The sequence below is a fragment of the Heteronotia binoei genome, chromosome 9, assembly GCF_032191835.1.
Source record: "Heteronotia binoei isolate CCM8104 ecotype False Entrance Well chromosome 9, APGP_CSIRO_Hbin_v1, whole genome shotgun sequence".
NCBI classification, from domain to species: domain Eukaryota; kingdom Metazoa; phylum Chordata; class Lepidosauria; order Squamata; family Gekkonidae; genus Heteronotia; species Heteronotia binoei.
In genome coordinates this window covers 2,705,161-2,727,309 of record NC_083231.1, presented here as the reverse complement: position 1 = coordinate 2,727,309, position 22,149 = coordinate 2,705,161, and the positions used below count along the sequence as shown (strand labels likewise).

At 44.0% G+C, this 22,149-nt stretch overlaps 1 protein-coding gene across 1 annotated transcript in view; it reads right to left on the bottom strand.

Annotated features, from left to right (window-relative positions):
- HTT (huntingtin) overlaps positions 1-22,149 on the bottom strand; it is a 149,969-nt gene that overhangs the window by 60,041 nt on the left and 67,779 nt on the right. The window contains exons 34-44 of the mRNA XM_060247262.1: positions 21,403-21,458; positions 16,731-16,879; positions 15,738-15,874; positions 14,389-14,505; positions 12,816-12,938; positions 12,324-12,559; positions 7,108-7,250; positions 5,533-5,740; positions 3,747-3,888; positions 3,152-3,331; positions 282-458 (exon numbers count right to left, since the gene is read on the bottom strand). Coding sequence (XP_060103245.1) covers positions 282-458; positions 3,152-3,331; positions 3,747-3,888; positions 5,533-5,740; positions 7,108-7,250; positions 12,324-12,559; positions 12,816-12,938; positions 14,389-14,505; positions 15,738-15,874; positions 16,731-16,879; positions 21,403-21,458 — 1,668 coding nt within the window. The remainder of the gene's footprint in view (positions 1-281; positions 459-3,151; positions 3,332-3,746; positions 3,889-5,532; positions 5,741-7,107; positions 7,251-12,323; positions 12,560-12,815; positions 12,939-14,388; positions 14,506-15,737; positions 15,875-16,730; positions 16,880-21,402; positions 21,459-22,149) is intronic.

Here is a 22,149-nt window from a genome sequence, read left to right as displayed (position 1 = left end):
GTGTCTGTTGTGGGGGGAGAAGATATAGGAAATTGTAATCCGCTGAGTCTCTGACTCAGAGAGAAGGGCGGGGTATAAATCTGCAGTCTTCTTCCTCTTCTAATTTTTTTAAAACACTTTTATCCTGACTCTCTCTTAACTACACAGAATTCTGCCGTATCTCAATCAAACCTTCCAATACAGATGAGAGATGGTAACTGGTCTTACTCCCAGAATTTGCTGAACATGCAGGTTTTAATTTACCCCCTGGTATTCTATCCCACTAGTGCTCATTTTGGTACCTGCTGTGTTGCAGCTAAGAGCATTTCTACTCGTCGGCACGCAAGAGCATCAACCATGCGAGCCAGCACACGGAACGGGGTGCGCAGCAGCCGCTCCACGTACAGCATCAGCACAGCACCGGACTGGCTGAGATGAATCCCTTCTAAGCATTGTAGAGTCTTCTTCACGATCGTTGGCTAGAGAGGGGGAAAATATTTTTTTAAAGTTAGAATTTTCTTCTTCAAGCTAAATCCCTCAAAAGCAGTGACTCTGAGCAAATCATCCCCCCCCCCCCTTACTGGCTTTATAAGCTGCTGCCTGTGATGCAGAGGCATGCAAACGTGAACTTCTCAGACATGAAAGGAAACTGGGAGAAAACCAGTCTGAAATATATATTCCAACAGAAGTGAATAATCAAGGCAAGCTACAGCAAACATAACACATTGGATGAAAATAAAAAGGAACCTACCAGCTGGATTCACATTTATCACCATAATTAAGGCCAACGTTTTTTTAAAAGAGCCCCAGGCCACAGCTACAAGGTAACAAACAGCACGACTGGCATCCCTTAGACTAACCCTGGACAGCCCCGGCTAGTCTGATCTCATCAGGTCTTGGAAGCAAAGCAGGTTGGCCCCAGCTAGTATTTGGATGGGAGACTTCCGAGGCAGGCAACCGCAAACCTCCTCTGAATGGCTCTTGCCCTGAAAACCCCACCAGGGGTCGCCAGAAGTGGCTGTGGCTGGATGGCCCTTGACAAACACCCAGCTGCAACTGGCAGCTTTATAATTTATGGTGAACAACGGGGGAAAGCACTGCTGAGCTCTCACCTTCCCCTGATGTGGCTTGCTTCAAAGGTGCAAAGGACCAATTTGCTCAAGATCAAACAAGACAACAGGAACAATCTAATCATGTTCCTTATTAAGTCAGAAGTAAGGCTCCCTTCTGGTAGAGCTCATGCCAGGAGAACTATGCATAGGATTGCTGCCTTGAACATCTCACCATTCAGCACTCTTGAAGGTGACTCATGAAAACTCATGAAATGTTCTTGGTCTTTTAAGATAAAGTTCTAATTGTCCCTTTCTATGACTTAATTATTGGCAGGCAGACCCCCTCTTATTATTGAGGGGTAGTTTGCATGTGAACACCCTTCGTTTAGTAACATCCCAAGGTCACACTTGCTATGCAGACTAAACAAAAAACCAGTCAGACAAGTCACAGAGACATGCTTGGGCACAGATTCTGGCAAGTGTAATGTCAAGGTGTCTGATCCTGCTGTGACCTTCCTCCCCACCCTTAAGGCAGAACAATGAGATTCCCAGAATAGGCTGCCTCACCCTGAACCAACCTCATCCACTTGGACTTAATCCTGTCACCTGCCTGACTCAGTTCCCCCTTCCCATGTTTACCTTTCAATAGCTTTTCCATCCACTACAATGGACGGGTCATCGAGCAAGCAGCACTTTGAATTCAGAACAGTTTAATCAAACAACCATTCACCACCATAGTTCACCTTGGATGATGCAATCAGAGTTTCACCCAAATCATTGTTCAGCTTAAGAAAAATCTCATCAGGAGCATTGTTTTAGCTCCCAGGTCACCCTGCCTCAGAGAAAATTTTCCCTATAAACTGGGCTCTCCAGAGCCTCAGTTGGATGTGTGTTCTTCTGGATCCAGACCCTGCATCTGAAATGCAGGTCGCTTAGGACTTCATTCTCCTAGACAAGTAAAGATCACTCACCTCAATCGTTATCCCTGCCACTCTCTTGTCTTTGTTAGCCTTGTATGTGTGTGTTCTCCATGTGCATCCCCCACTGTTCAGCTGTTTCCTACTGTCCTGTGCAGTCCCTTTAAAGTAAAGGGACTGCAGAAGACAGCCTGAAAAACAACTGAGTGGCAAGGAGCCCCTCCCCACCATTCAGCCCTTTAGCAGGGAACTCTTTAAAGTCCCTTTAAACCCCTGCTCTCTGTTCTGTCCATGAACTGCCACAAACTGCTTTAAAAGTTTATGGAAGTTCATGACAGTAGACCCTTCATGAACTTTGGTTCGTGCCCCTCCCTACTCCTCATTGCCACTCTGACGGAGGTCACTGTAGGAGTTCTCAATTGGGCTGTGCCCCTCAAGACTCACCTGGCAGGGCTGCTGGATGGAAAGATGTCCTGAAGCCATCCTGGGTGGCCTCAGTCCACCTAAAAGGCCACAGTCCTGACAAACAGCAAACTGACTGCAGAAACCTTCACTGCCAAGTAAAACACGCTCCCCTTAAATATATGGCCACAGAAGATGTTCTCTCTATCTCGCCCCCAAGATTAATTGTGCCTACTTAGTTTGCAGGCCATCTTCTTTCTCTCTTATGAAAAGGCAGAACTCACAGACACACACAACTTCATCTGCTCCACCAAGCACTGTAATTGCTGAAGGAGTCAGATCACTTGTTTACAACTGCACAATGTACACACAAGTGCTCTCTGACAACTTTTCCCTTGCCCTTGTGCACAAAAGAAACACCTTACCCTGGAAGCTACATGTACAATGTACAACCACAAGCGCATAGCATATAAAGGAAGGATGCATGTCAGAGTGAAAGGGGGAGACAGTGAAAGACAATTACGTCATGATGAGAAAGAAGAGAAAGGAATAGGAGTAGAAAACTCTGGCAAAGGACAGTGCTCTTCAGCTGAGAAACTGCTGCAGCAGCTGTCCGCCTGCATTTAAAAGGGCCCTGAGGCATTCTGACTTGCTGATGGACTGCAATCACAGCTACCATTGTCCACATTGCTTAAACTCCACTGCTCTCTTTTAGCTGTCTACATTTTATGCTGCTGCAAAACAGTTGTGCACAAAGTCAGAAACTTGTTAGTCAAGAGCTCTGAACTCCAGAGAGCTTACAGCGGTGAAGTTCTCACATCGTGACTGAATGGCCTGGATGAAAAGTCCACTGGCAGCTGCATTCCGGTGAACGGCACTGATGAAGTCTTGCACGGGGGGCTCGTGAGAGAGGCTAATCAGATCTTGGACATGATTCACTATCAACCAAGTCAAATGCTCTGAATCATGGAGGTTTTGGCACTAAAGAAGGGAGGGAAAGAAAAGTTAATCACAGTTTATACATACAGCTGGCGAGCAGTAAGGATTACAAGGTTGCTGCTTCTGCCCTTGTGAATTTCTCCAGTGACAGCCAGACTGGACCTTTGTAGGGAACCCAGGAGGCAGAGAGTAAGAGTTTCAATGAATACAGCAACTCTTAAGCAGAAGGCAGACTAAGAGTTCAAAACTGCCCACAATGTCCAGCACTGATCTTCCAAACAGTGCTTTGTTTATTATAGCATTTATTATATTTATTATAGCATTTATATCTCACCTTTCCTTCTTGGGGTTCAAAGTAGCTTACAATACAGCTAGGAGAACGGTAAAAATAATACTCAAATCTAAAAATTGGTCAAGTGAAATAATCTACCAGTAGTAAAATTCACTTAAAACTTACCACATAATCACAAAAAAGAATGAGTGCCCCTCTTCGAACAGTCTCTCGATTACACATACCAAGTTTTGATTCACAATCTGGCTCTTCATTGCCCTCAGATATCTGAGGGCTAAGCAATTTAGTACTGGAAAGACTGTGCCGCCTGAAAGAGAGTTTGTTTTACTGCTAAGAATTTTTGTAAAATGACACTCAATTTTCTTCCATGCTGATACTGCCACTGCCACCACCTGTGGTTTTGCCATTCAGCAATCTTGTAAACTGAGAAAGCGCTGGGGTCCATATAGCATTCTTTCTCCTCCCTAATTGGGAGCCCTGTGAGAGGATGGGGTCAAGGAAAAAGCATAGCTCTCCCGGACTGACATGAACCATGAGGATGCCTCACACTCTGAAAAGTGCCATCCCACTTGTAGAATGCAGCATATAACCTATTAGAATCTAAAAACAAACAAACAAAACATTTAACCCCCCCCCCCCAAAAAAAAATTTGTAAACTCAAAATGCTCATCAAGGAAAAAACCTATAATCCTGCACTCAAAATTAAGAGGACTGACTCACTGTTATCAAGAGTGCTTACTTTTTACACAAGTTCTAAATGTTAACATGGGGGGGGGGGGGTTAAAGGGCACTGAGTGGTTTTCTGACTTCCAACTTTCATGGGAACTGCCCCAACTGACTTGGTCAAGCAAATCCCAGAAATCCACCTCTGGAGCCCTGCACACTGCAGAGCATTCTGGGTCATTCTGACCATCCCTGGCCCAAAGGACGTCCGGCTTGCCTCGACCAGGGCCAGGGCCTTTTCGGTCCTGGCCCCAACCTGGTGGAATCAGCTCCCCAAGGAGATGCGGGCCCTACCGGATTTATTGCTATTCCGGAGGGCCTGTAAAACGGAGCTGTTCCGCCAGGCTTTTGGCTGAGGCAGGTGGGTGGGCATTTTTACACCAGCTAATTGGCCTCCCTGCACTGACCACATCCTGTGTTTCAATCTGTGAAGGATGTACATATCTGTACACTGACGCTGCCTTATTTTATTTCATTTTAATGGTTTTAACTGTTTAAATTTAATTGTCTTATGATGTGATTTTAACTATTTTATTATGTTGTAATCCGCCCTGAGCCTGACCTGGGAAAGGGCAGACTAGAAATCAGCAAAAACAAACCAACAAATAAATAAAATTGTCTTGGGTGCAGCCTGGCTAAGCCTGTTCAGCCTCCCTGTTGCCTTGCATGAACAGCACTTTCCTTCAGGGACACACAAGGAAGGCCAACTCATCACCACTGATCTCCTTCAAGAACCACCACTCATCATCCAGAAGAGAACTTGTCTCCATTTCTTGCTTTGGTTTTAACTGTTAAGGAAAGAAAGTCACGAACCACACGTACTAGGATGTCAAGCAAAAAACAACCAAGGATATACTGAACTGTCTGCTCAACACAGGACACCAAAGAATAGTCAGTGGCCACCTGGCTTTCTAAAAGCTAAAAACAACCCCCAGAATACAAGGCCTTGTGCAGCCCACAATTTTTAAATCTTTCCCAGTGGATAGCTGCTCCCTCTTCACTAAAGAGCATATCACAAACTACTAATGGAATTCTCACATTCTCATAGGTGCTGTTGTTAGAGAAACACAAGCCCAAATGTCCCTTATCATGAACCAGCTTGCCACTCTCTAAACCCAGACCATCGAGCTATGACACGGCATAGCAATTCTACAGGGAAATCTGGAGAATAATATGAGTGAGGTGGGAATGAAGGGAAATACTTCTGTCATCATAGAAACAGCCTTACTTTGGAGTCTGATGAACTTCTGACCACCAGCTGCAGTTGGTGTAATTAACAAGCAGCAAGATCTGACACCACAGGAGCACCAAGGAAGGATGTGTGGCTATCATGGACTGAACAAGACTGTTTAAGCTTTCAAGGGTATAGAAATCATCAGATGATCCATCTCCTGTACAAAGTTTGGTGGCTGCTGCAGTGATTCTTCTGAACATCCCTTTAAAAAAAAAAGATGACAATTATGATGTTTTGTTTCTAAGGGAGACCAAGCTGATAGTCCTGTTTAGGGCACTAAAAGACTACAATCCCACCAACCTGAGTTTTTATTTTAAGTTTAAAAACTAGTTAATGAAGTTCAAGTCTTTAAATTGTAAGGAAGGAAAGAAAGAAAAACTTATTCATATGATTTTCTCAGTTACACATTTTGGCTGCAAAGATTTCATGGACACCCTGCAGAAAGTTAATAAATGAGATCTGATGTGTCCATAGATACTTAAAGCCTGCTTCTTGAAGGGCCACAGAAGGTTCAACCCTCCCAGCAAGGTCAGTTATTAGTCCTGAGTGAAGTTGCAAAACACAGCTTCTCTGGAGAGTCCGGAGGGCAGTCTGAGCCCAGACAAAGGGAAAAATACCCAGCTGGGTATTTTAGTTTAAAATGTTTGCTTTATTACACTGTTTTTATTGCTTTTACATAGCTGTTATCTGCCTTGTGTCCTGGGATGCTCGGGAGAAAGTTTGGTATAGGAACATGTTAGCAAATACAATGCGTATGCAATAAATGAAGGTCTTGTGCTGAGGTAAAGCTAATGGGAATCAAGGACAGGCTATGGAATCAGGGGCTCCCCCTGTCTTAACCCTTTACTTGGCATTTATTCTTATTCTAGCATTTATTCTTCACTGCCACAGGGGGTGGTGGTGGCTACAAGCATAGCCAGCTTCAAGAGGGGAATGGATAAGCATATGGAGCAGAGGTCCATCAGTGGCTATTAGCCACAACATACTGTTGAAACTCTCTGTCTGGGGCAGTGAAGCTCTGTATTCTTGGTGCTTGGGGGGCAACAGTGGGAGGGCTTCTAGTGTCCTGGTCCCACTGGTGGACCTCCTGATGGTACCTCATTTTTTTGGCCACTGTGTGACACAGTGTTGGACTGGATAGGCCACTGGCCTGATCCAACATGGCTTCTCTTATGTTCTTATGCCTGACCATTATTAACCAAGGGATGATTCATGCGATGGAGGAGCACACAGAATACCTCAGAGTTCTTACAGTCTCAGGTGGGCCGTCCCTCCTTAACCACCTAGTCCTAAACTCCATTTCAGATGCCTGAAACGCGTTCTGAAATAGAGTTTAAATGGTACCGGCTTTATTTTAACTACTCGGGTTAACAATAGCCAGGCATAATGGTCTGCCTTCTGGGAAGTTGTGAGAAATATGGATTCCTGAACCCTTAAAACTGCGACCTCAGGCCAGTTTTAAAGGTGCTCCAGGCCTAAGAAGGAAGGAAAGGGCTGTGGTTTTCTGGGGAGAAAACAGCTTAGTCAAATAGCACATTCTATGTAACAGCCTTATCTGACAAGCAGTACCTGATTTGAAGGTATGAATTAAACACATAAGCAGCGTGCCCAACTCTTGGCAATAAAACGTATGCTGCTGTTCATTCATATCCACGTTCAAATGCTTGGTGGTGATGTCTTCTAACAGGATACCCACCAGCTGTAACAAGAACCTGGGGAGGGGAGATTTTGTTTTACAAAGCATTAAAATGGCTCACTCAGCGAGTAAGAGAAGAGGCTCAACATATATTCTCTACTAGGAATAAGGCCTGTTGTGGAATAAATACACTGGGCTCTAGAAAGAGGTTCTTGGGCACTCAGGGTAAATTTGCTGTGGCATCATACCATGATGACCATTATACAGATGCTGCAGCTCAGCATTCTTTTCATCTGCAGTGTGTTGTTGCCAACTGTTCCTGTCATATTCGGCCTTGCAGCATTTAGGATCAGCGTGTACTTGTGGTGGTATGATCTGGATTTTTTTTGCCTGGCCTGGTTGTGATGGTATACCATTAGGGTTCCCAGGTCCAAATCAGGAAATATCTGGAGACTTTGGAGGTGGAGCCAGGAGACTTTCCCATTCCAAATAAATAAAAATACAGCAGTGTAGTTCCCCTGAATACAGTCTTCATTTCCTCCTCCTCTTTCCTGCTCCCCAGAAGCTGCTAAATGAAAGTGAACACACACACAAAATGAAAGTGAACACATACACACACTTTCACAAAGCAGCCAAAATAAACAGTTTTCACTCCCTGGGGTAATGGAACAGATAGTTTTAATAACCAGAGCTGCTGAATATAACAATCTGCTGTATTTCAACCAACATAAGGAGAGAGAGGTCTAGGGGATGGAGTTTTCCTCTATCCCATACTCAGGTTGTAGTTAACTTTTTACTATCCTTTTTTTTAAATTATCTCCTTGCCCTGCTGCTTTAGGCACACACACCTCTTCCTAAACAGAAGCAGTTGCAAGCTTCTAACCCAGCCCAAGATCTAAAGGCACATCCTGGCTGCTGAGGCAGGGCTTCCTCCCACTGGCCTACTGGCTGGCAGCAGGAAAGAGCCTGCAAAACCAGGAAATCCCCCACTCAGACCTGGGGACTGGCAAGCCTATAAACCAGGGGTGGCCAAACTTGCTTCATGTAAGAGCCACAGAGAATAAACGTCAAATGTTTGAGAGCTGCAAGACATGAACATATGTTTGAGAGCTGGAATGAATGAAGGAAGAAAAACAGATTGGGGAAAGAGAGGTGGAAAGAAAGCACCTTTAACTTTAAATGTGTTCTCCAAGCTAGCCATTGGGGCAGCGGGGATCACATCTGGCTCCCAAGCTGCAGTCTGGCCACTTTTCATACAGAAAATGACCACCTTGAGTCGCATACTCTATAGTATATACCATAGAGTATGTGCCTCAAGGTGGTCATTTTCTATATAAAAAGTGATCTGACTTCAGCTTTCCATCTCTTCCCCCATCCCTGCAGTCTCTAACTGGGAAAAGTACAGGCCTTCTCCACAATGTGGACCAAAGCAGGAGGGAAGCAACCTCAGCAGGGTATAATGAAATAGATTCCACCCTGCAAAGCAGCCATTTTCTCCAGGGGAGTCACAGAATCATAGAGTTGGAAGGGACCTCTAGGGTCATCTAGTCCAACCCCCTGCACAATGCAGGAAACTCATAAACACCTCCCCCTAAATTCACAGGATCTTCATTGCTGTCAGGTGGCCATCTAGCCTCTGTTTAAAAACCTCCAATGAAGGAGAGCCCACCACCTCCCGAGGAGGAAGCCTATTCCACTGAGGAATCGCTCTAACGGTCAGGAAGTTCTTCCTAGTGTTAAGCCGGAAACTCTTTTGATTTAATTTCATTGGTTGTTGTCCTACCTTCTGGGACCACAGAAAACAATTCCACACCATCCTCTATATGACAGCCCTTCAAGTACTTGAAGATGGTGATCATATCACCTCTCAGTCGCCTCCTCTCCAGGCTAAACATGCCCAGCTCCTTCAACCTTTCCTCATAGGACTTGGTCTCCAGACCCCTCACCATCTTCATCGCTCTCCTCTGGACCAGCTTGTCTATATCCTTCTTAAATTGTGGTGCCCAAAAGTGAACACAATACTCCAGATGAGGTCTTACCAGAGCAGAATAAAGCAATACCATCACATCACGTGATCTGGACACTATACTTCTGTTGATACAACCCAAAATTGCATTTGCCTTTTTAGCCACCGCATCACACTGTTGACTCATGTTCAGCGTATGATCCACTAAGACCCCTAGATCCTTTTTGCACATACTACTGCTAAGACAAGTCTCCCCCATTTTATAACCATGCATTGGACTTTTCCTACTTAAATGCAGAACTTTACATTTATCCCTGTTAAAATTCATTTTATTGATTTTAGCCCAGTTTTCCAGCCTGTCAAGGTCATCCTTTATCCTGTTTCTGTCTTCTTCTGTGTTTGCAACTCCTCCCAATTTAGTATCATCTTGAAATTTAATAAGCATTCCCTCTATTCCTTCATCCAAATCATTGATAAAGATGTTGAACAAAACAGGTCTCAGGACAGATCCTTGAGGCACTCCACTTGTCACTCCTCTCCAAGAGGATGAGGAACCATTCAACAGCACTCTTTGGGTGCGATCTGACAACCAGTGACAGATCCACCTAACGGTAACAGGATCCAAACCACATTTTACCAATTTATCAACAAGGATAGTATGTGGAACCTTATCAAAAGCCTTACTGAAATCAAGACAAACAATATCTACAGCAGGGGTGGCCAACGGTAGCTTTCCAGATGTTTTTTGCCTACAACTCCCATAAGCCCCAGCCATTGGCCTTGCTGGCTGGGGCTGATGGGAGTTGTAGGCAAAAAAATCGGGAGAGCTACCGTTGGCCACCCCTGGTCTACAGCATTTCCCCTATCCAGCAAGGTAGTTACTTTCTCAAAAAAAAAAAAGATCAGGTTAGTCCGACATGACTTGTTCGTGAGAAACCCATGCTGGCTCTTAGTAATCACATCCATTCTTTCTAAATGTTTCAGGACCGACTGTTTGATGATTTGTTCTAAAATTTTTCCAGGTATAGACATTAAGCTAACGGGTCGGTAGTTACTCGGATCCTTTTTTCCCCCCTTTCTTGAAGATGGGGACAACATTCGCCCGCCTCCAATCATCCGGCACCTCTCCTGTTCTCCAAGAATTTTCAAAAATAATAGCCAGAGGCTCAGAAATTACATCCACAAGCTCTTTTAGAACCCTTGGATGCAATTCATCTGACCCTGAGTACTTAGTTTCTGTCAGCGAAGGGGCATTGAAGTTTCAAGAATGAATAGACTTGTCTTTGTTCAAAACAAAGTTTCCATTTATTGATTACAGCAATGCTATTCTCTACGCAGGTTCATTGATACTAATAACGAGAGGGGTGCAAGCATGAGCATTTATAGATACACATCAAAGCCTGGGGGTTTTAAATCATTTCCCATAATAAAACTAGGGCTCTTCCGCTGAAAGTAACCAGTTCACATATCTGTTATCTCCCACATACATAGCCTGTCTCTCCTCCCCTGCTGTGCCCTTGCTCGGCTCTGCCAGGCGCCTGGGAACCAGCTAGATGTTTTGCACTTCAAAGACCTTTGGCACCTGAGTTCCCCCTCCCGGTCATCCTTCACATTCTCCAGCAATACTATGGTTAGTAAAGCAACGGGTTGAAGGGTTAGTTTGGCAGTAAATAAACATTCAGGTAATAAAGCAAACTTCAATGCATACAAGCTGAAAGTTTAATTTAAAGAAACTAGGCGTTTATGTACTACCCCTACGCTGATCCTAGGTTGGAACTTCATACCCTCCTTATATGTTGTTTTTGCCATGTTGAGCACCGTTCCCCTCAGAAGAGAAGACTGAGGAAAAGTAGGAATTGAACAGTTCCGCCCTCTCTTCATTACCTGTTACAAATTCACTTTCTTGCCCTCACAATGGGCCTACCATGTCCTTGCTCTTTTTCTTACTCTGAACATAAGAAAAGAACCTTTTTTGTTGTTTTTAGCATCTTTGGCCAGCCTAAGCTCATACTGAGCTTTAGCTTTCCTAACTTTCTCTCTACAAGCACTGTTGATTTGTTTATATTCATCCTTGGTTATAAGGCCCTCCTTCCAATTCCTAAAGGAGTCTTTTTTATTTCTCAAGTCTTTAGAGAGCTGTTTATGGAGCCACTTCGGCTTCTTTAGGCTTTTTCCATTTTTTCTTCTCATAGGAATTGTCTGTGATTGTGCTTTCAGTATTTCGCTTTTAAGAAACTTCCACCCCTCCTGAACCCCCTTCCTCCTAAGTATTTCTGACCATGGGATTTTACCCCGCATAGTTCTAAGTTTATCAGCCTTTCTGAAGTCCAACCTATAAGTCTGACTGTATAGCTTTTCCCTTCCCTAAGACTGTAAATAGCAAGCAGCCAGTCAGGTGGCATCGTCACCCAGAGGGTGCTGCCAGGCCTAGGGTAGCCAACCTCCACGTGGAGCCTGAAGATCTCCTGGTAACACAACTGAACTCCAGACAACATATATCTCTCCCCCTGGAGGAAATAACTGTTTTGGAAGGTTGACTCTATGGAATCATATTCAGCTGAGGGTTCTCCCCTCCTCAAACTCTGGCTTCTGTAGACTCCACCACAAAATTTCCAGGAATTTCCCACCAACCTGGAGCTGGCATCCCTAGTCAGGCCTGCCCCAATGAGTTCTCCCTCAAAGGCCAAAATAGATCTGTAAAGGGCCTCCTCCTCCTGCCTTTTACTGACAGAACTAAGCTTGGAATACTATGGTTGCCTAGCAACAGCCACTGAGGGAAAATGGAGGACCCAGTGGGATGGGCCAATTGGATAAGAAGGCAGCTTCCCCAGTGGCCCAATCCTTGTCTGTCCTGAGGCTGGATGGTGGGGTTGCTCTCCATGAAGATTGAGCAACACGCAGCTCAACCAATGGGAGAGTAGGTGAGTCATCAGTAAGGTGTCTTGTATTTTATATATATAGCATGCCACAAGAGAGATTTTGATAGGCCACTATGCTTTAGTTACCTGGAATCCCAATACATCTAAAATTTTCTTATCTCAGTAAGCATTTTCAGATGTTCTAACCACCCACAATAAATACACTGCAGTCAACTACTTAAATACACTGCAGTCACCTACTTTACCCAGGAAACATGAGAAACTGGCACAAGAAACTTAGTTTTTAAAAAAAGACTGTACCTACCTGGCAAATGTCTCTTCAGGTGGATATTTACGTTGCTCCTCCACAGTTTGTTCTTCGGCTGGATTTATGTTTTCACTATTTCTTAGTCTGTTAATTGTTGCACATGAGATCAAATAGGGTGAGAAAGACAGCTCTTGTATACGAGAAAGTACGATATCTTCTGTTGACTGCGAAATCAAAACCCGAAGAATAGCAAGAATGCCAGAAATCCATAACTGGACAGTGCTCACAGAGTCCTATTGAACAGAAAAAACAAAAACTAAAATAGCATATTTAGACAACAGCAAAGAATACACGTGTGCACTGCACCAGGTGTTACAGTCAGAAAAGATTCGGCAGCAGTCCCTATACTTGCGAGTAACAGTAAATGAAGATGTTGGGGGGAATGATGGGGGACAGATAAACAGGAGAAGAGGATGGACCATTTTATTTACCAGGCTATACTTATAGGTGCACTCCACCCTCATCTTTCCAGATAAACCTGTTGCTTACCATTGTACTGGGAGTGACAAACATGCTCCTCAAAAGCATATCCACTGGACGGAGTGCTGATGGTGCCAGTATTTCAAATAAAGTGTTCAGGACCCCCAGAGCTTCATGAGAATCTATATGCATCTGTTGGCCAAAAGAGAGAGACAAAGATAACATATCACTGTTATGGTGATAAGCAGAAGGAGACCAAAGCTTACCCACAGTTTTAGGAACGGCATAAGAAAACAACAAAACTGTCGCCCTGCTTAATTTCTCATTTTAGCTTCCTCCTATCACAAGTGTCAGGATGGCATAAATAGCCTGGTGGAACTCCAGCTGCCTGCTGCCAAACGGATCTTAAAAACTGAGTGCAACATTCATCTGTGATGCATAGCATACAGTTCCACTTAAAATTTAGCTGTTCTTTAAATGCACCCAATATTATAGAGGCATTGGAAAGGAAAAAGCAAAGGTCCCCTGTGCAAGCACCAGTTGTTTCCGACTCTGGGGTAATGTTGCTTTCAGGTTTTCATGGCAAACTTTTTACGGGGTGGTTTGCCATTGCCTTCCCTAGCCATCTACAGTTTCCCCCCCGACCTTGGAAGGCTGAGTCAACCTTGAGCCAGCTACCTGAAAACCCAGTTTCCACTGGGGATCAAACTCAGGTCGTGAGCAGAGTTTAGGACTGCAGTACTGCAGCTTTACCACTCTGTGCCACGGAGCTCTTATAGAGGCATTATAAATATATAAATGGGTCATGTTTTAAGAATCTGAGGATTGATAAACTGTCTAAAGGCCCCACAACCAAACAGATAACTCACGCACTAGTGAAGCTCAGTTAAGTTGCAGTATACGGCTGAATAAGTGACAAGATAAATGTCAGTTACCCTGGGGGCACAAGAGCTGAAGGGGAAAGCCCCAAGGCACTGTCAGAGTGCTAACGGGATTCTGTTCTGTGAATTACAGAACTAGGAGCAAACCTTTTTTTATTTACATGATCACAAGTCAATACACATTATGACTACATTTACTACAAACCATATGGACGAGACAGAAGAAATTCCAGGCACCTGGAAGTCCGGGTATCCAACATGACAGTTTCAAGAGGGGAATGGATAAGTATATGGAGCAGAGGTCCATCAGTGGCTATTAGTCACAGCTTATCGTTGGAACTCTCTGTCTGGGGCAGTGATGCTCTGTATTCTTGGTGCTTGGGGGGGGGGCACAGTGGGAGGGCTTCTAGCCTCACTGGTAGATCTCTTGATGGCACTTAGTTTTTTTGGCCACTGTGTGACACAGAGTGTTGGACTGGATGGGCCACTGGCCTGATCCAACATGGCTTCGCTTCTGTTCTTATGACTGATGACAAAATGTAGGGATCTGAAATATTATTCAGCCACATGCTGAAGGCTCCTAAAAACTGGGACACTGGTTTGTCACTTCGGTATGAAACATTTTTTCAAGTCATGCATATGAAGCCCTTTGATACAGTCCTCTAAGAACTGCAATGTCACTCTCCATCAAAACACATAATAGTGGATACATACATGGCCACACACAAATAATATTAATAAAAGATAACTGTTAATTTAACCTGTTGTTTTGCTAACTTCGGGAGAATTATGTCTGCTATCTGTCGAGATAATCTTTTCCACTTGTCTTCATTCTCCTTGTGACACTGCTGGAGTATGAGGATGAACATTTCAAGAACCTGAAAATAAATGAAAGCTTTAGAGCACACCCCATTCATGTTGGCTTCATTAAAACAGCCAGTTTCCTCAACATTCATCTTCTGCTTGTCTTGAATTTGCTGCACCACTGCAGAATTTGCCTCTCCCTAATGCACAGTATTACAACTGCTCTGTTTGGGAAGTGTTGGTGCTTTTTTCTGGTATTGTTCAGGTGTGTATATGTAAGTTGCAAACCTGCTTTTGATCTATTGACATTCTTTACAGAAATCTCATGGTCAATGCTTTGGGCCTAAGAATGGCTGGACATTGCAAGTTTTTGTACATAAGCTGCTTCTTGTGCTGGTCAAGAACATGTGAAGGCACCATGGCAAAGACTGAGAGCTATGTGTTTGTCTACAAAATTACAGTCTTCCCCAGAGAAATAACTACAACTCCTATGTGGCAGTGCAAGAACAGAGACAGAAATGTACAGTGGTCAGTATCAGCCTACTATCTGGGAAGTCTAAGTTTAAAATCCCCAGTCTACAAAGGAAATGTACTGGGTGAACTTGGTCTGGAGACACACTCTCAGCCTAATCCACCTCAATGGTTTGTTGTTATTCCTCATCTAACTAGTTCACATTGCTTTCCTACTGAGAAAGACTGGATCATGAGGGTATGAATATAGTGAAAGAGAAGAGGGAACCCAGCTGCACCCAGGAGAGCCCTGGTATACCAAGCCCAAGAACACAAACACTCTCTCTCTCTGTAGCAAGGCAAAAGGCTCATACCTTGAATAAATCTGTTAGTTTTAAAGGTGCTTTCTTTGAATATTTCTCCTGTGACTGAGAGAACTAGGCAAAGTAAGCTCTTGCACTTTCCCTCTCTTCTCAGGGGGCAGAGCGGGAGGAGCCTCAGTAAACTCAAAGAAGAGTGGGATGGCTCAGTAGCTCTGCTGTGCAATTGAGAGAGCCTGGCAAAGTAAGTTCTCACTCTTTGCCTCCTCCTTTCTTCCTCCCCAAGGGAGAAGTCTTAGCCAATAGAGAAAAAAGAGGCTTTGCTCTGTAGTTTCTGTGTGATTGAGAGCCTGACAAGGCATGCTGTGTTGCAGAAGGAAGCAAGAAAGGGGGAGAAGGAAGGAGATGACAGCTAGTTGCTTGTGGGCCAGATAGAAGTCCTGTGGGGTATGGATCTGTCTCACAGGCTGCATGTTTGATACCCTGATCTAAACAGTAATAAACAGGAAGCCCCCAAATATCATCATGAAATTTACCTGATGGTACTGTATAAGCCTCAACAGCATCGACACAACCACCTCTTTTTGTGTTTCCAGTTCTTTACCAGCATCAGCTTTGTTTGCTCCTCTTAGTATAAAGAGATCGTGAACAATGGGTTGCAGAGCCGGAATTGCTTTTAAAAAAAACAAACAGGGGGGTTGCATGTTATTATTCGTTTTCTATCAGCATGCAACTCCCTAATCCTATAGCCATAGATTTTCTGATGTATGTATTATATCTATCTATATGCAACATCTGTTCTTGCTTTCCAATTCATTATAGTATAAACTGAGACCTCTCCTACTAAAAATACAGTGCATGTGGGGGAATATTCATTGTGATTAGGACATTCAGATAAAATTAAACATTGTGCCAGAATGTTGTTAAAGGATTTTGGCAATCTGGAACTAGTGACTAAGTCAACGCTTGTGTTTGGGCAAACTGAAAATAACTAGGGGGGTCAACACAGGCCACAATGCTTTCTACAAAGTGGAAATTTCCATCATAAGTTGTACCAGCTTGCCATAGGTCATTACTACACCGTCATCAAACTGCTAGAAGAGAGATGTAGTAGCAATTAGACTACGCAAATTCAAAAGTCAAATTCTCTACACAACAAAGCACAATTCCTTGAGAATGACAGCAGCTGGTACTGAATCTTGCAGAATACCCCTCACGAAAATTAACAGAGGGCATAAACTCAATAAGAAAAGAGGGAAAAGCAGGATTTTGATGAATGTGGGGGAGTGAGGAAACTAGGATAATAATTGCAAGGCTTTTTGAATTTTCTTATTCTTCACAACTTGTCAAAAATTCTTTCCACAGAAGCCCACATTTGGGATTTGTGTGTCAAATACTTCACACACTCTTAAAGAAAACATTTCTCATATATTTGATTTTCAGCTCTAATCTTAAGAATAAACAGCACAAGAGCCCTATAAAAAGTTAACATTTATAACAATTGTTGACTACTTTTTCCTTTTTATTACCATGAGTAACAGCTTTCCTTCCACTTGCCATTATCCCATCACAGAGCTGGATAATTTTAGGAATTCCAATTATCTGTTTGGAGTGGTAGCGCTCGTAAGACAATAGGACCAGGAAGAAAAATATATTAGGAATAATTGCTTCCGATCCCCTGGGGGAACAAAGGAAAAGAAGTGTTGAACTTACCCGTGACCATTCTTTCTGACCATGGAGAGGATGACATCCTGTAAAGATGGGGGACTCTCCTGTGCACTTCAGAGAGGGAAGACTTCCTGAGGCTTCTGGAGCCCCCCACCCCCTCGGAAGAAGACCCTCTCAGGAGGCTCAGCAGAGGAAGGTGCAGCTCCTCTGCTGGAGGCTCCAATAGGCAAGGAATATACTCAACAAATTAACCTTCAAAGCAAGCAACTCTGCAAGTTGAAGGATCCTTCAACAGAAGCAGGAGGACAGGACAGAGGATTGGCCCCAGGTTCCAACCATCCTAACTACAAAGCAACTCCCAACCCTTCCTAGTGTGAAGCTGAGGCCCAGGTAAGGGAGGGCCAGGAGGTCATCTTCTCCATGACCAGAGAGAACCCTTGTAGGTATGCACAACATTTCTTTCTTGGTCATGGGAGGATGACATCCTGTAAAGACGGAACGTTCAGCTGCAGTGCCAGTGCCTCTGGGTGGGGAGGGGACTGCTGCCCTTCGCATGACTACCTTTAGAACCCTTCCTCCAAATGGTGAAGAGAAGGTAACCCCATATTGTTTGAGAAAGGAGGATGGAACACTCTGTAGAAGAACCTTATTAATACTGGCTAGTGAGACACTGGAACCAAATGCTATAGATGTGACTGTTCTTCCCACACACACACTTAATGTGAATGAAATTCTCTTCTGGGTGTGGAATCCTGAAACTAATATGCCAATACAACTGAGTCCACCTGAGGAACTTTTAGTGATCAAAACAAACTGGGAATATGAAAACCTACTAAGCTGCATTTCATATAGATACACCTTTCGTATGCCTTACACATGCCATTCCTTTTCCTTTAAAAGAGAAGAATTACGATAGGAAGAGAAGACCTACTTCCTAAGGCCTACAGAATACCACATACATTTTAGACAAAAAATGGACCTGAAACTTAGAGCTCCCAAGTCAGATACACTCCTTTTAATTGCCAAGAAGAAATAGACCCCAGCAGAGCTTCCGAAGCAAAATTAAAACAAGCAAACACTGAAAAAAATCTGATTGAGGAAACAGGTTTTTTAAAAAAAATCATTTTAAACAATTGAAAGATAAAATATTTGGGTTGGAACATAATGTGGAGGTGGGATGTGCTCTGAAGCAACGTCATCCTCTTTTCATTCCAGTACAGAGAGGGAAGTGTTGAGCCAGGGACAACTCTGTGCACAAGCCCTGTTATGTCTTGAGGTATTGTAAAAATCTGAGACCCCCTTCAAGCTCTGTTAGATGGACTAGTTGGTTCCTAAGAACAAAGCTTGCGTCCAGTGGCACCTTTAAGACCAACAAAGTTTTATTCTGGGAATAAGCTTTTGTGTGCATGCACATTCTTCAGACACTCAGAATAAAACTTTGTTGGTCTTAAAAGGGGCCACTGGACTCAAAGTCTGTTCCAGTACTTCAGACCAACATAGTGACCCACCGGAATCTAGCTGATTCCTAGTGAGGAATAGGATTTATGCTCTGACTATAACAGAAAACCTGTTCACAAATCATATCTCCTACAGCATAGACCAGGGGTATCAAACTCAATTGTCATGAAATGGAATAAAAACTGCCATGATGTGAGACGGCCTGGCTGGGCAATGTGTGATGACAGGGCAATCTGAGTGCTGCTGAGCTGTCTGTTTATAGAATGTTTTTATTGTAGTTTATTTTTTTATCATATGCTGTCCTTTGCCCTGAGCCCTGCGGGAAATGGGCAGAATAGAAATATACTAAAATAAATAAATAAATGAGGGCCGGATCTGACATAAATGAGACTTGTTGGGCTGAGCCGTGTTGGGCTGGGCTATGTATACCTATTTAAGATTAGGTAGCAGAGATATAAACTTTATAAAGGACACAGACAAACACAATTAAAGATTTTTTAAAAAACTTAAAACATTAGCCCTTATTGGTCTTAAAGGTGCCTTCTTTGTATCTCTCCCATGGGATCCAGGGAACTGGACAAAGGAAGCTCTGGCTCTTTCCTTCCTTCCCCAGGGGACCAGGAAGGGGAGGAGCCTCAGCCAGTAGAAGGAAGAGAGGCTTGGCTCAGCAGCTCTGCTGCATGATTGAGAGAGCCTGGCAAAACAAGATATCCCTCCTCCCCAAGGGAGGAGCCTCAGCCAACGGAGAGAATAGAAATTTTGCTCTGTAGCTCCTGTGCAACTGAGCAAGCCTTGTAAAGCAAGCTGTGATGCAGAAGGAAGCAAGAGAGAGGGAGAAGGAAGCAGATGACAGCCAGTTGCTCAGGGGCCTGATTTGGCCCCCGGGCCATATGTTTGACACTCCTAGCTCACACTGTTCTGGGCAAAAGCTTACAAATCAAAAATGAAGCAGGAATCACAGCACTTCATTTGCACAATCTATTCAAAGACAACTAGACAGGAGAAGTGCTCATCCACAGCACAAGGCAAGGAAATGCACCTAACCTGTAGACCTTTGGGCCCCTGGGCAGAGCAGCCAAGGCCTGAAGAAAGCGCTACTGAAAAGGACATGGGAGATGCTGAACATGCTAACACTGATCCTAAACTGACTGTCATTTGCTGGTCAAAGGTCATCTCCCACCAAGAGGTGTTGCAGCTTTACTAGAATTAGTGGGCAAGAAGTCAAGAGCTTCTCCAGCCATACCAGCAATCTGACCTGCCCCCAGACCAGAAAAGACGCACAGCCTCTCAGAGCTCACCAAGCTCAGGCCTCACTACCTGGCATGGCAGCAGGAGTCCATCAGTGGAAGGAGAAACCCCAACCACCTAAAGAAGCTGAGGGAGGACAACCAATCTGAGTAGGGGCCCCCAAGTGGCACTGAAGGATGGATGACAGGTTATGGCCTGGAGGCAAGGGGAGACTCACATGGCAGACACAACTATTTCCCCTCCCCGCCCAAAAGCCTTAAAAACTACATACACCAAGCCTTCCAGCTTCAGCCAGTCAGACTAATTAGGAAAGGGAATGAAATAAAGAAAGTCTCTGAATATTCACATGCGGTGGAAAGTAAGAGAACAGAAAGTGGCCTTCTCTAAGCACAGATTCCTTGCCTGTCTCCTCTGAGCATTGCCATCTTTACAGGATGCCACCTTCCCAGGACAGAGAAATATTAGTACACAAAACCTTACTTGTATATCATTTTTCCTACTTCATGAAGTATACACATTTTTATTAGTATCCACTGCAGTGATAAACACATTAGATTCTTACAATTAGGAAGCTTCCAGAGTTAAACTGGATGTTAAGACTTCTCTGTGCTTTGAAACATTCAAAAGCATAATGACAGCACATACAGCTGGACCTCTGTTTCCACAGGCAACTAACTGAATATTTTTACATAATTCCAACAAAGCAGCAATGCAGACCTATATTTATTATTGACATGCACTGAACTTCCAGACTCTCTGTTGGTTCAGCATCCCACAGTAACTAGTAGCAAATTATGGCTCTGCATGACCGTTACGTTGAATGTAAAATTCATGGGATCCTGTGATGTGATTAAGAAGCTATTTCAAAATGCTCTTTTCTTTCATGCTATTATTTTCATGGCCTGTGTCCAGTGTACATCAAATTCTAATGGCCTTGCACATTCCAAAATAACAGCACAGTTTATAAAAACAAATGAATTCTGCTTATCTTCTTTGGAAAAGACGTCAGGAAAGACCAACATATTTCTCCTAGTACCTTTTACCTTTTCTCATTGACTAAACTCTTACAAACAAACCAAGTGTTATCAATACAACTCTTACTGGGATTGTACATCAGGCCTGCATGAAATTTGTACCCAGGAATACTTGGAGGGGAAAAGGAAACTGGGAGGTACAAAATGTGTCCTGAAATAACCTTCTAAAATAGAGTCTGTGGCTGTTTGCAGCCCTTTCCCTCACCTTTCATTTATTTTAAAATGCATACTCCACCCTTCCAAAAGTTCAGGGTGGTTTACAACATCACAAGTTAAAGCCGTATCAAAATGTGCCTCTGTAAACAATCAACTAAACATAAACAACAGAAGTGACCCAGCAGACAGCCCAAGAACCATCCGAAAGGAATGATCTGGGAAGAAAAGTGGCCAGTGGCCAAGAAGGTAGCTCTCCAAGCATCCTATGGAAAACCAAAAGGCACAGGAGCTTGTAGAAGATGCATGCCCAAGGGACACACAGCTAACAATGGAGGGCAACTGAAGATACTGTGGCATCATCTCCACTCAGCTGCTTCTCCGTCTTTCTCAGGAGGCACTGGGCCCCAGGCAGCATGGCAAGGCATCCCCTTGCAAATGAAGGCCCCTATGCATCCTCCTCAACAGAACACTTCGGCTTCCTTTCAAGACCTGCCCCCATTTATAAACTGCTGAGAAGGAGAGGTCTCTCTTCAGAAGGCATGAAAACAGTCCCCAAAACCAGCTCCATTTCAGCTCAGCCCCAGTTTTCAAACAAACGCACACAACGACAACCGACAGAGTAATGCAGAAGGTGTACCTGAACAGTCCCACTTCAATGTATTCAAACTGCCTTAGCACAAATCCAATGAATACCTGCAACATAACAAACATTCTCATTAGGTACTGCAAAGGTTATTGAAAAATCGGTCAATATCCTGAATAAAGTCATTTAATAAATAGCCAATGAAATACTAAGTACTGTAAAAATCCAAATTAAAAAGTGATGAGGCAGATTTTTGGGGAGGAGAAAATTACAGTTTACAGTAAAAGCTTTGACATATGGCCTTTACAGGAAGTGGGGTTTACTGGTTAAATAAATGTGTTGGATACTCAAGTATATTGGTGCTCCCCCTCCCCTCCCCTCCCCAGAGGAATCTGCAGCAACCTCATGCCCCCTCATTAGGAACACCATGGCAACAGCCCCCATGCCTAGCAGGACGCTTGCCCTGTGCACCAGGCAGACAAGTGGGCCAGCTGCCAGGGAGTCCTCTAGCAGAGAGTGCTCCCGAAAGACCGAGGCAAGTGTGGGTGGGGGGGAGACACCCAAGGCAGGTATCAGCTGGCCGTGGGGCTGCCAGAAGCTCAGAGGCACCAAGATGCCAGCTGGAGATGGGAGAGGGGACAAATGCAGGGCGAAGGGGTGGAACTTTTTGATGTGAAAGATCTTGGAGAGCTGCTGCTAATGTGAGTAGACAATACTGACTTTGATGGACCAAGGAACTAATTCCATAAAAGGCAGTTTCATGTGAGCTTGCCTTGCAGATAGATGGTGCCAATTAACTGA